The 17307-nt window shown below is 44.3% G+C and overlaps 2 protein-coding genes across 2 annotated transcripts in view; both read left to right on the top strand.

The window, feature by feature from the left end:
* TTC7A (tetratricopeptide repeat domain 7A) overlaps positions 1-17307 on the top strand; it is a 210114-nt gene that overhangs the window by 73086 nt on the left and 119721 nt on the right. The window contains exons 12-13 of the mRNA XM_063123964.1: positions 5832-5949; positions 14014-14071. Coding sequence (XP_062980034.1) covers positions 5832-5949; positions 14014-14071 — 176 coding nt within the window. The remainder of the gene's footprint in view (positions 1-5831; positions 5950-14013; positions 14072-17307) is intronic.
* Positions 1-17307, top strand: part of SOCS5 (suppressor of cytokine signaling 5) — a 243245-nt gene that overhangs the window by 192076 nt on the left and 33862 nt on the right. The window lies entirely within an intron of this gene.

The following is a 17307-nucleotide window of genomic DNA, read 5'->3' as shown; positions in this document are numbered from 1 at the left end:
AGCTTAACCACCATGGTTAAATCTAGGGTTTAAGATGTCTTCTGAATGGGCCCTTTAAAAGCAGTTTGAAAACTGTATATGGAATGTGTCATGGGCCCCAACAGTTGTCAATACCTTTATAAACCATTATAAAGCAGTAGTGTAGATCCTGCCCTGGTTGCAATACTGAAGAGGAGGAACAATTTCAAGAAGGTCTTGTTTGCGGGGTGGGGAGTGCAGGCCCTTGGCAGGGGCCTGACCATGCCTGCCCTTGACACCGGCCCTGCTTGCAGTCTTAAAAGATCTAGAGGGCCCCAGGTTGGAAAATGCCATGCAGTTACCCAGAGACCATGTGTCATGGGGTGGCTATATCAATATGGATGATGATTATAAAAAATTGTGCCATAATATAGAACAAGCATCACACATTTGGGAATGAATTCTGAGGCACCTTTGGATGTGGATCTGATTTATATATGAGGATCGTGATCCAACAAGTGATGCACATGTGGAAGCCAACCTCCAGTGTGCTGGTCTTGTAAGCTGGATCACCGCCAGAGAGACTAATTTATGACAGCATGGAAATTGTCCCAGAATTGTCAGTTGGATGCTTCAGTAGCAAAATCTCACTGCAGTCCCAGTAATGCCCACATCAACTCCATGAAATGTAGACTCTGTAATTCACCCAGCACGTCTTCTTTGTTTCAATCAAGGGTTGTTTTTAAAAAAACCTCCCTCCTCATATTGTTTTCTTAACTACAACAAAACCAGAAAGCTTCATGACTTGATCACACTATTTATCCACTGGGAGGCTTGAATGGCTCTTTTCCTGATTGGATTTACTTAGGACCACTTCACACATTGCATTTGTTTATGTCCAGATAAAAGAAATGCAGAGTGTGAATGCAGCAAATAGATATGTGAAAGCACAAGTTGCAATACAGATATGCTCATCAGACAACCAAGATTCCCTGTGTTCTCTTAAGTGTTCAGTGAGTGGCAGACCTGGATTTACCATTGTGTAATGTGTGAAACGTTCCTTACTTATCCGATCTAGGTGCAGTACAGGCAGTGGGGGTGAACTGGATTTATTTATTATTGCATTTATATCCTGCCTTTTTTTCCTCCAAGGAACAGAATCCTCCTCTCCATTTCATCTTCACAACAACAACCTTGTGAAGTAGGCTGGGCTGAGAGTCTGTGACTGGCCCAAAGTCACCCAGTGGGTTTCCATGGCCAAGTGGGGACTAGAACCCAGATGTCCCGAGTCCCAGTCCAACACTTTAGCCACTACACCACACTGGCTCTCAGCTGGATGACCTTTGGGATTTTTCTAGTCCTTCATCGGTATGATTTCATAAGCAATTACCATTAATTTGGCCCCTTTCTCCTTAGTTCTCTAGTTTTGAATGGCATTTCTTTAAAAATCTCGATTTCCCCCTGCTGTTCCATGCCAACAGTATGCTTGTCTCCAGCCATGCTAAATTGCTGTTGGTGAAAGCTCCTGTTTTTCCTTTTAAATCTAGAGGATACCGATATTATATGTATGGTCTCCTAAAGGAGGGATGGGGAAAAAAGCAAAACAAAAAGAAACGATACGCCAAGTTGTGCCAGCTGAATACCAGCTGGGCGGCCGTTTGCCAGGGGATAGCACCTGCTGTTCCCTGCTCCCTTGTCATCGTGCCCGTGGGCTTGGCTCAAACAAGCATTCCAGAACCTGCAGTAAAATAACATGGTTAGCTGGAAACAGCCTCCCTCTGTTTCAGGGAAAACAGCTCTCAGGACTTAGGCTGCTAACAAAATGCACAGTTTACACCAAAGATGATAGCAGTGGAGAGGGGGGGAGCCCAGATTATTATGTTTTGCAGTGGCTGAACACAGCTTGTAGGCATGTCTTGCTGAGTGCTATTTGTGTGCATGTCTTTTGACTTGGGAGAGGTTTGACAACTTGTCTTCTTTCTCTGACAGTTAAGGAACCCTCAGAGTTAGCAGATCTTTTAAGGTAGTCCGAGGCTTCATTCCTCCCCCCCCCCCTGCCTTCCGCAACCCAATTTTCTTCCAGCTTTGTGTCCTGGAGCCTGAACATCACCCCTTCTGCCAGTCATCCTGTTCTGTATATATAACCAATGATGGGGATGAAAGCAGAGACAGGGGGCCCAAACTCTACAGGGGACATAAGCAATGGCCAGCTCCTTCTTGCCAGTGTTTGGTTACAGCCGCCACCAAGAGAGAGCCAAGAGAACAGGATGTCTTCAGAGCTGTGGTGAGATTTGAAATGGAGATGGCCTGGGCCAGGTTCACACAATCATTCATTGAGCAGGGGGTTGGACTAGATGGCCTTGTAGGCCCCTTCCAACTCTGCTATTCTATGATTCATTGCTAGTGGAGGCTGGTGGCTCCCACATTAGTGGGGTGGTGAATCTGTTCCAGGTTTTAGTCAGAACTCTAAAGGAGCTATCCAAGGTGTGAAGCATCTTGGATAGCTCCTTTAGAGTTCAGGCTGGTTCTGCCTAAAACCTGGAGCGGATTCACACACACCCTGACCTTGGAGCCACTAGCCTGTACTGCCTGTGGCCCTGCAGATGTTCTTAGACTCCAAATCTCATCAGGCCCAGCCAGTAAGTCCAATGGTCAGGGATGATGGGAATTGTAGTCCAACAACATCTGCAGGGCCACAGGTTTTGCACCCCTAAACAATGCCTGCCGAAAAGTGAAGCACTGCTTCAGCACAACAATACAGTGAAAGCAAAATCAGTGCAATCCATAGGGGCAATTGCTCATTCTCCCCCTACCTCTGCCTTATACCTGCATATGTTGCTTTTAATTGTTGCTGCCAATGTGTTTGGATGAGTTATCCCACATTTATTATCATTAATTACATTTTATCTCAGCTTTTCTCCAAAGAGCTCAGTATGGCAGATATAACCCACCCACCCTGCATTTTATCTTCACAACAACCCTGTGAGGTTGGTTAGGCTGAAAAAGAGAGGGTATGAGTGGCTCAAGTTCAAATGGCTACATCAGGACTGGACCTGGGTCTCCATCTGTCCAGCAAAAGGAAAGGAAACCCCTAGTAACACATGAGGAAAGGCAATGGGTGGAAACAGAGATAGATTACAAATTATTTATTGGTGAATTGCCGACACGTTGGGAAAGCCAAAGGCAAGGGGTGGAAATGGAGATATATCACAAGTTATTTGTAATACTCCATCTGTCCACTCTAGCCCTTATGCCACAGTGCCTCTTTGGGTTCACATAGTGCATAGTTTTGCATTTGACAGCTTTTTTTTTTTTTAAACTGGACTAAATATTATATGAACTCGTTGTTCATAATTGTAACGCTAAACAGGCTCTGAAGAACGGGAGTTTTATATTTTTACTTTCTGGCTGGCAAGCACATTTCTTGCAGGCTGAATTATTTTTAACCTTTATGGGATAAAGGAGATAACCAAACTGCTGAGTTATTGACAAGGCTGGGCATCAAGAATGCCTTTTCATCGGGTCCTTAAATATTTGTGTCTGTCCTGGTTCAGTTCCAAGTTAAAACCATTAGAGAAAACCTGAGCCTCTCATCGAAGTCTCCAAGAAGCAGGATCCTTCTAAGAATGCCAAGCTTCGCTGCTTGGCTGCTAACCCTGAGCTGACACCGTTGATTATTGCTGACAAGACCTGTAGCCTATCTTGTGAGCTAATGAGGCCTTTATTTTTGACACTCTCAAGTATCTCCTGCATCTCTCATCTGCAGCATCTCCTCTAACTGTATATCAGGGATGGGGAACCCAGGGCTGTTTTCCTTTAGAGGTAATCTGTCAGGGGCAGCTTACTGGCAGTGGGCAGGGCTAAGCCAGCAGTGGGCAGGACAAGAAACAAAAGTGGGTGGTCCATCCCCTTTTCTCTTTTTCTGCCTGTCTCTCCCTCCCTCCCTCTGTCAACCCTTCTGTGGTCTCTCTCTAATCCCTTCTGTGATGTGTGTGTGCTTTTCTTTTTGCCATCCCTTCTCTCTTTCCTCCTTTCTGCCATCCCTTTTCTTGCTTGCTTGCTTTCTGCCCCCTTTCTTTCTCTGTCACCCCTTCTCTCTGTCTCGGTGTCTCTGTCTGTCTGTCTCTTTCTTTCTTTTCTTTCTGCTACCTCTTTTCTTGCTTGCTTGCTTGCTTTCTGCTTCCCCCTCTCCTTCCTTCCTTCCTTTCTTTCTTAAATTTATATGCCACCCCATAGCCAAAGCTCTCTGGGCGGTTTACAAAAAAACCTTTCTTTCTTTCTTTCTTTCTTTCTTTCTTTCTTTCTTTCTTTCTTTCTTTCTGCCATCCCTTCTCTCTCTTTTTCTTTCTGCCACCCTTTCTCTTCCTTCCATGCTTGCTTGCTTTCAGCCGCCACTTCTCTCTCCCTCCTTTTCTTTTTGCACCCCTTCTCTGCCTGCCTGCCACCCGTTTTCTCTCTCTCTCCTGGCCTAATCTACACCAAGCAGGATATTGCACTATGAAAGCGGTTTATAAAAGGCAGGGGCCAAACTACTGCTTTATAGCGGTATTGAAGTGCAGACAACTGTTGGGGCCCATTGACACATGCCATATACCACTTTCATACCCCTATATTTTGCTTAGTGTGGCTCCTGCCTTTTATATACTGCTTTCATAGTGCAGTGTCCTGCTTGGTGTAGATTAGGCCTCTCTCTCTCCCCCTCCCTTCTCTTCCTTTCTTGCTTGCTGCCACCCCTTCTCTCTTTCTGCCATCCCCTTTCTATTTCTGACCCTCCCTTCTTCCTCCGCACCCTGTGGGCTGCTGGGGGAGGGACAGATCGCTCTTGCCAGATGTCTGGATTGATAATTTGCAGAGGGTTTTTGAAATTAGGCCACGGGCTACAGATTGCCCACCCCTGCTTTAGAGCACTCATCTATGTGCTCTGTTCATAATCTTTGTCCTTGTATGTTAACTCCAGCAGTAGCCTCAATATTCAAACTTAGCAGATGTGCCATTTTTTAAAAACAACAACAACTGACTCTCCTCTGGTGTCTTCTATAGCAGTGGGGATTCAGCAGGTATGAAGGTAAAGCAGGCCTGCACAAAATGTGACCCACCACATTACACAGACCTAATAATACCAGCCTCTAGACCAGCTCCACAAGGACATTATGACCTCTAAGATCCCTTCCAACGCTGTGATTCTATGGTCCTGCTGGGGGCTCACAGTCAAGAGCTTCCTGGATCTGCTCCTTCTCTATATCTTTGCCCCCCTGCTTGCTCTCTTGTCCTAGCTGCTGCTTGCTGTCTGGCTCTCTATCCGGCAAATGATAACAACAATAAAGCTGGTAGCAACAGTAAAGAGGAGCAGCAGCTGGTGATAAGAGCAATGAAAAGATGGGTCCAGACAGAAATGGGGTTCCCCTGAGGCTGGCTCTGGTGCAGAATGTATTTCTTTCAACCATGAGTGATCCCAGCTTATGCCATGAGGAAGGAGCCAATGCAGTCATGGCACTAGCACTATGGATGTCGCACTAACGTAAACCAGCACTTGCACAATGTCAATAGCACTTACTAGGGCAGTGGGTTTCCCAGTAAACCTATCTTGCTAGCATGTACTGTTGACATAATGCTAGTGCTGGTTTATGCAAGCTGAGTGTCCATTGCACCAGTGCTGTGACATCCTTAGGTCCTTTCCATGCATCAAAGATGAGGGGTCAGACCTTCCAGGAAGGCTGGAATCACAGCAGCTCTCTGTAGAAAAGAAGCCATGATGGTCACTTCCAGTTTGCTGATCCTAAGAGATTAGACCTTGTGGTTTTTCACGGAGGAGGGATCTGCTTGCAAAGAACCTTTTCATTCATGTCTCTCTCTTTCTCTCTGCATATTTATAGCTGGAGGAAGGAGAGCATTTTGCCAAGATGGTGATCGGCCTGGGCGAAGATGCTGGGGAGCTCCTAGCAAAGGGTTACCTGGCCTTGGGCCTGACGTACAGCCTTCAAGCCACTGATGGTAATATGTTTGACTTGTCACATGTACTCCACACAGCAATCCTTGTAAGAGCCTTTCTACACAAGGCCTTTATTTTGCACTCTTGATTCCTTACTTAGGGTAGTTTGTTGGTCCTTTACATGACATTCTCCAGGGCCTCTCCCATGCTTTGCAACCATTTTAGTGGCCTTTTTTTTATTAACAAGGAAAATCTGGTATTATTTGTGAATGGTGGGATAAAGCCTAGTGTAATTGCCCATTTCTGCTATACCACAATGTCCCCTAGGGCTTGTACAATGGGAAATACAGAAAAGAAGAGAAAGAAAAAACCCATAAAAATAAATGTAAAGGAGCTGGTCTTAATCCCACAAAGAATACAGAAACAGAAGCCTCCGTAAAGAACCTCATATACAAAATCCCTAAGATGTCAATTCAAACACATTTTAAGAACAAATGAATGCAAGAATTTACTTTGCAGGCCAAGGACAATCTAGTCCAGCAACGCTGTTGTCAGCCAGCAAGGTTTATTTATATAATGGAACTTTGTGTATCCTACCTTTTTGTCCCATAATGGGATCCCTGAGGCAGCTAACAGCAGCCATAACAACATGTGTCTTGCTACAACAGCATAATAACAATAAAACAAGATACCTCTGGCTGCTCACAAGCAAGACATGAAGCTGTTCCTTCCCCTGGGCTTTGTCCCCACAGACTGATATTCTAAGGCAGGAGAGGGCAGAAAGTAGATCTCCAGATGTTTTGGACTTCAACTCCCAGAAGCCCCTCCCAGAAGCCCCTGCAAGCATGGCCTCCCAGGAAAGCTGGGAGTTGGAGTCCAAAACAATTGCTGATCTACTTTCTGCCCACCCTTGTTCTAAGGAACTGCCTTTGTACATGGAGGTTCCATTTAGCCATTGCGGCTAATCACTGTTATGAAGACCTAACCTCAATGAGGTTATGGAATCATAAGAGTTGGATGAGGCCTTGTAGGCCATTCAGTCCAACCTCCTGTGCCATGCAGGAAATCCACTTAAAGCATCCCCAATGGATGGCTGCTCAGCTTGTGCTTGAAGGCCTCCATCAAGGAAAGGTCCACCACCCCTCTAGGTAATTTGCTCCATTGTCAAACTGCTCCTACTATTAAGATGTGGGTTCTATGCCCTTTAGGTCTAGTCCTGCCCTTCTGGGCAGCAGAGAACAAGCCCTTGCCCTCTTTTATGTGGCAGCCCTTGAGTGTTTTTGAAGAGTTACCATGTAGCCCCTTCAGTCTTCTCTTCTCTAGGCAAAACATGTCCAGTTCCTACTATCTTTGCTCATAGGACTTGTTTTCCATCTTCGTTGCCTCCTCTGAACCCATTCCAGTTTGCCTAATTCTTTTTGTTTTGTTTAATCCGCACCTTGTGATAATGAACGCTGAGCAAAATTGTTGGAGGTGTTGTTTAAAATACAGCCAATCTTGGAGAATAATCAGACCCTTCATTCTAACCATCTACTTGAGACAAGGCAAGGAATTTATAAGCCAAAGATGAACAACAAGCTGTGCTTCCAGAAGATGCAAGGAGAATACAGTCTTGTAGCCCAAAGAAGCTGGTTTGTTTTTTATAATGAACATCACTTCTTGGAAATATGTTATCTGATCAATGTCACTGAGAGCTGAACACAATTACTCCATATTAGGGATGTGACTAGAGATATGGTATACAGTGGGCAAAATTCTGGACACTTTTTGAAATTTTTGCGTTTTGCAACTTTGCATGCTTATAGAAAATGTTCTGTTTCACGAAATTAAAATGTTTATATATCAATTGAAAGACCTGATTCACGTAATACAACAGTCCTGCTTCTTACGTACACTTTTAATTCGAGAAATACTTCAAATATTCACACAATCTCCAATTGCGCTTCAGTTACAGAACAAACATCAAAACGGACTTTCCGCAACTTGAAACATGATGTATCACAGCTACTGCCATGTGATTGGTCCCCAGAACAAGGACTACGATTGGCCAGTAGGGTTTGCAATTCCAATCTGCTGCTTCACTCAATCACACCTGTGTTTATTTTTAGACTAAAGTAAGCATAATGGTTTTTGTACTGCAGATATTTGCATTCTGTTCTTTGTATTGAATTCAGCATTAAATTCTCTTTCAATTGATATATAAGCATTTAAATTTCATGAAACAGACCATTTTCTATAAGCATGCAAAGTTGCAAAACATGAAAATTTCAAAGTGTCCACAATTTTGGCCACCACTATATACATAACCATTTATAGGAGCATTCTTGATCCTTCCCATTCTTATAGGAAGGATTCACTACATCAGCTCACCACTATTACACATTGTCGAATGATATATTCATAGGCCCTGTTCAGAAGACTAGTGCAAAAGAGAGGCGAAAGATCACCACTGAACCAAGGTGCTATAAAACGATCTTTTTCTTTATTCTTTAATGAGTTCTTCAATCTGCTCTACGCGTTTCGGAAATTATCCTTCATCAGGAGCTACATGTAAAACAAGTATAACTACGAATTAGACAAGCAACAACTTTAAACAGTATATGATTAAACAATGAACAGCACCCAGATCAGATAAGGAATGACCTTTTAAATATCCTTTGCTATCATCAAGCACTAAAACTAAACATTCGCCCATTCACCTGAAAACACAACAAAGGAACTAACGTAAGGAAAAAAGCACTTGACTGTGATTTCACAAACCTTAGCAAAATAGTAAACACAATAAAACCTTAATACAAAACAAAGCAGTTCTTGGCTTGTTGAGCATCCCCACCGAGTATCTGTTGTATCTCAAAGAATCTCCTCTTTCTACTCGGAAGCCAAGATCAGTTGATAGCCATTTGAGTTGATCCCTAAACAGTCAGCAGCCTTAATTGTCTTGTCTCCGGTTGATCCTGTCAACACTTAGCTGTAACCACACATCATCATTTGAAGTGTCATCTTACGTTATTTCCACTATATTTTACTATAAGTTTTTTAGGGGGGAAGACTCTGATAACTGCTTGTGGGCTTCCCAGAGGCATCTGGTTGGTCATTATGGGAAACAGGATGTTGGACTAGATGGTCTGATCCAGCATGGCTATTTTTACATTCTTATGTTCTTAGAAAGTTTTTAGGAGATATTACCTCTGCTTATTTATGTCATGTTACCCACTGGAACCATGGGGATCAGATGCTTGCTTTTTAATATGTGCATTTTATTTAACGTTTTAATGATTCAAATACATTTTTATTTCATTGTGTTTGGATGACACTAGGGCCCATCGTGGGTTAATTTACCCACAAGGAGCTGTGGTGCATGACATCCACCATTATAAATATGCAAATCCCAGCCAGAAGTTGCTGTGGCTTGCTGTGTTGTCCAAATCTGGGTGGCAGGCTATTTAAAGCTTAAACAACCCTCGCATAACCCTAAAATAGAGCATGGGTTATACGAGGGTTGTTTAGCCCTTCAGTAACCTCAGCCCCCTGTGTTCGAATGACACAACAAGCTATGGCAACCCCCAGCTGGGGGCTGCATATTCAAAATGTCAGATGGCATATGCTGTACCTCCCCCTCACAATGGGCTGTCTTGTTGACCAAACAGTCCCCCTTTCTAATGAGCAGACAGAACATTGAACTCATTGAAATAGTTTGTTACAGGGTTCTTCCAGATGAAACTTTTATAACACACACACTGCCTCTTTCCCCCCCTCACTGGGGAGTCCAGATGTCGTTGTCTTTCGCTTGTAACTCTCCCATCACTTCCCACCACTTCTTCCATCTCTTTTAACCCGTTACAAAGAAAAAGACAGAATAACTACACAGGGCCTTCTAATGGGTGGCATTAGGAGGCCTCCATCTGGAAACATCCATAATCAGATAACTATGGAAGGCAGAAAGGCGGGGTGGGGTGTGTGGGTGCTCGCTTGATGTAAAAAAGGAAATGAACACGAAAGCTGGAAACGTAGTGGATCTGAGGCCTGCATTTCAGGGCTGCTTCCCATGTTTTTATTGTGTAAATGTAAAGCACGTGTTTTGCGCCACATGTCTGTTATGATTTCATGTGCCAGGGAGCCATCATAGGCTTTGGTTCCCTTCTACATAGACGCAGGGGGTAAACATGTGTGAAGTGGCACTGCAAGACAGAATTCCTCTCAAGAGACATCTGTGTAAGTCTTGCTGAGTTTACATCTCACTTGAAGGAGTTGGAAGCATGTTGGACATTCCCCAGAGGATAGTTTATTATTATTTTTCTCCTCTCTCAAATCTAGAACATTTATTGACAGGACACGGATTTCTTCTCCGAGTTACATCTTTTTCCTGGCTAAAGTCTGTTTTCTTCAGCTCCCGCTGGACTGTTCTCACAGCACCTCTTTCAATTTCTGTTTTATCCAGCTTCCCTTATCTCATGCAGAATTTATACAAGACAAGCTAAGGTTCTGAGAGGGTGAGAAACCCTTAAATTCAACTTGGATACATGCTTGAAAAGAGTGGCTGTGACTGTCTGGGAAGTGGAGGAGTCCTTCTTGGATTTTCGTATCCCTTCTTAACCTTTGTTGCCAATATAACCTGTATAGATGTTATCATTATTGTTATGACATTGTTAATCATTTGTGTAGCCTTTGGGAATGTGTGTAACATTTTCCATCCACATGACAACTTTGTGAGGGAAGTCTTTGCTATTCCCGTTTGGCGGATGGGGAACTGTCATGGGATCAAGGCTAGCCCGGCAGGTTCTATGGTTCTTCCAATCAGCTACTATCAGTCATTGGCACCTCCCCCTTGATAGAAATTAGCCAATCCCAGCTGAAGAGATGGCATTAGACAGATATATAGTCAGGCACTGCTTCTGCATGCCAGCCATTCTTCGCAATGACTCAAAGAATCATAGAATAGTAGAGTTGGAGGCGGCCTATAAGGCCATCGAGTCCAACCCCCTGATCAATGCAGGAATGCACCTTAAAGCATCCCTGACAGATAGTTGTCCAGCTGCTTCTTGAATGCCTCTAGTGTGAGAGAGCCCACCACCTCCCTAGGTAACTGGTTCCATTGTCATTCTGCTCTAACAGTCAGGATTTTTTTCCTGATGTCCAGCTGGAATCTAGTTTCCTGTAACTTGAGCCCATTATTCTGTGTCCTGCACTCTGGGATGACCGAGAAGAGATCCTGTCCCTCCTCTGTGTGACAACCTTAAGTATTTGAAGAGTGCTATCATGGCTCCCCTCAATCTACTCTTCTCCAGGGCCTGTCTTTAACACACGCAGTGACCATGGAGACGGCCACCTAGAGCAGCCACAACTTTCCAGTGATGCTCCAACTGGCTGCTGATTTTCTCTATGGTCAAGATCGCCACATAGCAGCTACAGTGTCCGGTGCGACCCAATTGCCACCATAGTGGCTGCAGCGGTGGGAGGAGGATGGGCTAACCACAGAGCAGTTCTGCGGCCATGTAACAGCTGAGCATGTCATGGTTTCGTGAATTCTCCCTGCTCCATAGTTACTCTAACTGCCCTTCCACCACATGCTTGGGGTGCTATTTAAAAGTGCTGCTGTGTGATTCAGTCCTGGTTTTGGGTAGACAAGCAGAAGCCTTGTCCTGCTGCTGAGTAGGCTTAAAATCGGCAATAATCACATTTGGGCACTGTCCACTTTGTTAACAGAAAAGCTTTAACCACTGTGGTTTAAGGTGTCTTCTGAACAGGGCCACAGATAGCATGCAGCCCTTGAGACCTTTCTCAGGCTGGAATTCAGCCCGTGTGGCTGGAATAAGTTCCCCACCCCATCATATAGCTCTCTCTTGGACACAGGGTACCAAATGACCTCTGCAAGCCTCCCTCTCCTCTCCCAGTGACTGCACTCTTAAACTCCCACATTCTCGGACGGTCTGCAAAAGGCCATCCATTATTCCCCGTTGTACTAAATGACACAACCCAGTGGCTTTATTGAGCTCATTCTTTCAGTGATGACTCTTATTTATTCCTTTATTTATTTATCTGTCATCAACTTTATTGCAGTCACCCACCAGACTTTACACATACAAAAGAGTAGGGCGAAGTTATATACAAATTTGAGAAGTATGCAGCAGAATCAATTCTGGAGAGACCTAATTCTCATAGCATTCAAAAAGCATTTTGCAAAAGCCTCGATTGTGTCTCTGTCCTCTGTGGCCCTGAAGCAACGAAGAAGTGCATTAATTTCTAATCTGGTGTCAAGCAACAATTTCTCTCTAATCTCTATATAAAAAGAGCAACAGAGTCGAACGTGGATAACGGATTCAATATCATTGCTTTATCTTGCGGTGGGGTGATGGTTGAAACCGATCCATTAAAGACTTGCGCTGATTGGGCTGCATCCCTGGGAGAACAGAGGGGCAGGAGAAGGTGCCGCTCAACCAGCATCTGTCATTGCTCATTTATGCTCTGGTCAGGAGCCGATGTCTAATCTCCGAAGAGTTTCTGTCATCCCCCGAGGACATTTGCACCAGCTGAGCCTCTGGCAAAGTTTTGTCCCCTCCTTCCTGAGCCAGTAGGCTCCCGACACGTCTTCTACATCGAGAGGACAGCAGGTGCAGTCCCTCGGCGTTAGTTTTTAGGCAACGTTCCAATCGCTTTGCACAGATGACCACGCAGAACTGCCAGGGATCACAGAACAGCTCCTAAAAATCTGTCTCTGGGAAAGGGTCGACATATGTGCGGGATGAGCTCAGTAAATGTTTCAGGGAGGGCAACGGCTACAATCCCGTGGCCAGCTAGCCTGCATGAACCTTTGTGCAAGCGATGGGAATTAAGCCACCTCACTGCAGCCTGAAAATATTTAAGGGACCAAGGAGCATTTTATTGAGCCACGTAAGGTTCAAAATGCTGGATAGGCAGAGTCGAGCAGGGCTGCTTTAAGCAAAGGTATTCCAAGCAAAAATAATTTTAAAAGTAAATTGGACAAAAAAGTGAAGGTTTATTTACATGTATGCTGCTTTTTTACCCAGCCTGTCCTCGAGGCAACTTGCTTACAATAAAATCATTAAAATAAAAACAAGTTAAAATAATAAAACCATGAAAAACTAAAAGTCATCTGTGCAAGTAGTAGGAAAGAAGGGACATTATGTTTCCTAAATGTTGGCAGGATAAAAAGAAAAGAAGAAGAAAAAAGGAAGAAGTAAGTTTGGGCTTCTTTTGTAAAAAAAAAATCAGGTCATGAGCTCGGTGGGCTTCCTTTGGGAGAACGTTCCATCAGGAAGCTATTACAGGAGGGAATGCATGCGGTTGATGTCAAACCTAGGACAAGCAAGCCTTTCGAACAAGCCCCTTCTGAAGACGTGGAAGAAGGACTGGAGCAAGTTCCATCAGTGTGGTGTAGTGGTTACAGTGATGGACTAGGTAGGAGTGGAGAAATCCAGATTCGAATCCCCACTCAGGCTATGAAGCGCACTGGGTGACCTTTGGGCCAGCTACATTCTCTCAGCCTAACCTACCTCACAGGGTTGATGTGAGGATATAATAGGGGAGGGGGAACATGGATGCCAATTTCTGGAGAACATGAATGGGAGGGTGCTATTGGCTTTATGTCCTGCTTGTGGGCTTCCTTTAGTCATGTGGATGGTCACCATGGGAACAGAATGTTGGACTAGATAGGCCTATGGTTTCATTCAGCAGGGCTCTTCTTACATTCTTATGTATACTCCTCTGAACTGCCTGGGGGAAAAGTGGTATAAAAATGTAATAAATAAGATCTCGCAATCCAAGATCTTGCATTCTCAAAGTTACCATGACTTTTCATTTAGGGCTCTGATGTTAGCTGGATGTTCTCTTAGAATATATATATATGAAAGAATACAGATGCCTGGGATTGCAGGAGTGATCAATTTGTAGAACCCCTTTAAATAAGGTAGCAAATGGTCTTTCAGCAAGGTCGACTGGGGGAGCTTTTCACACATGACATAAAACCCTTAGGGAAACGCTCATACTGAAGAATCGTGTGGACTATTTTCCCAGCGTTGTAAAAACTAGGGATCTACGGTCATTCAAACCTTCTGTTTACCTTCTGGGATGCTTACAAAACCCATCTCTGTTTCTTTCCTGTGTTGCAGCTACCCTGAAAAGCACACGAGACGACTTGCACCGGAAAGCACTTGAGACTCTAGAAAGGTGAGAAGAAGAAGGGGGGAAAAACATTCCCAATTGACAGATATTTGTTTGTTCATTCTTTCCACTTTCACCATAAAACCCTTGCTAGGCTTCTCAAGATTTTTGAGCATTTGAGGATTTTCCTTCCCGCTCCTGTTTTTGGTGCTTACAGGGAATAAATATATAGAGGGGGCAGAGGGGATTTTCAGTATTTCTGCCTTTGGAGTCAACCAATAAGACACTCTTGCTTGTTGCTTCTCTGCGTGCCAAACTGGAGTGTAAGGAAGTGCCGTTTAGACAAGAGCTCCTTCTCAGAGGGGGATTTGGCTTTAAGTGGGCACACATTCCTAGACTCAGATGTAACATCTCCGTTACTGTGCTATTTAGATGTAATTACTGTCCTATATTACTCTTAAACTGTATTTATTTTTAGCCTTTTGACCTTTCCTCGCCGGCTGTGGCTTGTTTCCTTGATATCTTAACTCCGGCTTGGAAGGGTGGATCACTAATCAGACCTTGTAGATATCCCTGTCAGGCAACAGGGGGTGCTGTGAGAGCTCTCCTAGACTACTGAGTCCTGAATTTTGGAGGCTGCACGTCTACCAGATGCAGAATAGCCTGTTAGCACTACAAGCAATACCTTGGCTGGAGCTGGACAGTAGCTTTTCAAAAGCGTCAAAGGTGGTATGAAACAGGCACCGTTATTCAGGGTTGGGTACATAGGAAAGTTGCCTTGTATCAGCTCAAGCTCTTGGTCCACCTAGTCCAGTATTAACTGCTTTGATTGGCAGCGGGTTATAGGTAGAGATCTTTCCTGTCACCTGCGCCCTGAAACTCTGTATTGAACCTAACCACCATAATGCATGCCTGGGTGACATCCAGCTTAGATTACTGTCGTATGCTCTATGTGTGTCTGTCCTTTAACTTTTGTAAACCACCCAGACAGCTTCGGCTATAGGGCGGTCTATAATGTAATAAATGAATAAATAAATAAGATGGTTCAGAAACTGCAGCTGCTACAGAATCTAGCATCTCGAATGTTTGTGGAAGCTAGGTGCTCAAATTATGTTAAATTCATTCTGTGTCCATTACATTGGCAGCCTATTCACTTCGTTGCCCAATTCAGGGTGTCTTTTTGGCTTTTAAAGCCCCAAATTATTTGGGGTCACATTATCCAAAGGACCGCTTACACTTCGTATGAGCCTGCCCAAGCATTAAGATCAGCAGCAGAGGTTCTGCTCTCAAGCCTATCAGCAAGAGCTGTTCGATTGGCAGGTAGTAGGGATAGGGGTTTTTCAGTGGTGGCCCCATACCTTTGGAACTCCCTTCCCAGGGAGATACTTATGACCTCATGTCTGCTGTTTTTTTTTTAAAAAAAAAAATCCTGCAGACATATCTGCACCAACCTAAATTTGGTACTTTAAAAAAATATTTGCTGCTGTTTTATTTATTGTGTAATAGTATTTTCATGTGTTTGTAAGCCATGTTGTGAGGGAAATATACCCTGAAAGGCAGGTCGAAACTCTTTATAAGCAATCAGTCAGCCAGGGATTGAGGTGGAGACCTTCTGTGTTTTACTATTGAACTGTGTCAATATTCTGCTGGAGCACAAGTATAGGATTTTATTTTTACCGGGGAAGCATAAGAAATGCAGTTATTTGAACTTGTCCTTCTTGAGAATTTCCTGAGAAATTTGTTTTACGAAGTGTAAGATTTGGTAAGACTGTAGCGCATCTCTCACACCACTACTCGAGACCCCCTGAGCCAATTGCAGCTGAAAGGAGACAGGAAAAACCTCCTGTATTTTGTCACCTGCCTGCGCCTGCCAACAGAGGCAGGATAGGGTACTGTCAGGCATTGGGCAAGCCACAATACATGGCTTGTAGGCTGTGTTTAGCTTGATAGACCATCAGTTGTACAGGCTGGTGCAGGTGTAGGCTCCCATCTGCAGTGGTTTTCTGTTGGTCACTAGTTGAACTGCATCCTACGGTTTAAGAAGGATATCAACAAACCGGAACAACATGCAACAGAGTTGGTGAGGTGCCTGGAAACCAAGTCCTATGAGGAAAAGTTGTAGGAGTTGAGTATATTTAACCTGGAGAAGAGAAAATTAAGAGGCGGCATGGCAGCCATCTTCAGATACTTGAAGGGCTGTCACATAGATGATGGAGCTAATTTATTTTCTCTTGCTCTAGAGCTTAAGACCCAAACCAATGGGTTCAAATTGTAGGAAAGGGGGTTTAGAGTACTCATTAGGAACCTCCTGACATTATGGCAGTGGAAGAGGCTGCCTCTCAAGGGTTCAGGAGCAGTAGATTTCATGCATCAGCAGGGGATTGGATGACCTTCAAGGTCCCTTCCAGCTCTGTGATGCCGCTGTTTGATAGAGCAATGGCATATAAGTTAGGGCATGTCAAAGTGAGACATTTGCCCATGATATCTTGAGTGTTGGATGCATCTCAATTGCCCACCGCCTGATACTAAGAGAGTGCATAAGAGAGAAGTTAGGCAGGTAGGGACAAAGGTAGGTGCATAGGGAAAGACCATCACTCAGTGGTGGAACACATGTTTTGCATGCAGCAGGTGCCAGGTCTACTCCTCAACATCTCCATGTTAGGTACCAGGAGATGGGAAAGACCGAGAGCCTGGAGATCCACTGAGTAGACTATACTGGGCTAGCTGGACAAATAGTCTGACCTGCGTGTGATAATCTTGACACCCCTTTCGTATGGGGGAGAAGTGCAGTTGCCCTATGCAGCCGGGAAAGCTGATGAAACAGGAAAAGCAACTGCCTACCTCTTGGCTGTGCTTTCCTGTTCCATCCCAGGGCACAATAGGGAAATGCCCCAGGCATTGCTGCAGCCTTCCAAGCATGATACGAGGTACCAGTAGTGACTGATGAACTGCCAAATGGCTTGGACCCAACATGCCTTAGACTACCTTCATTCCAGACTCTGAGATCAGCCAAAGAGCACGCTCTCAACGGTGCTGTCTGGCTGGTGAATCCACTCCACAAGGCTACATGGGGAGCTCCTGTTAGCTCATTTGCAGATGTCTCATTCCCCTGAGTCCTATGTGCTACCTTCTTGAGGGTCAGGCTTGCAATGAAAGGGGAAGAGGGAAGTTGAGTATGATGGGGAGACATGTTGCATTTTAGCTTCCATTTTTAGAAACGATAATTTTCTTTATTCTAAGAGCTTTGCATGGGAACAATTACAAAACTAAACTAAGTCAGGACAATTTGTAGATCGTTTCCC

Source organism: Elgaria multicarinata, chromosome 4 (assembly GCF_023053635.1).
Source record: "Elgaria multicarinata webbii isolate HBS135686 ecotype San Diego chromosome 4, rElgMul1.1.pri, whole genome shotgun sequence".
Taxonomy (NCBI): domain Eukaryota; kingdom Metazoa; phylum Chordata; class Lepidosauria; order Squamata; family Anguidae; genus Elgaria; species Elgaria multicarinata.
The sequence above is the reverse complement of the archived record's forward strand: the minus strand, read 5'-3'. Positions and strand labels throughout refer to the sequence as shown.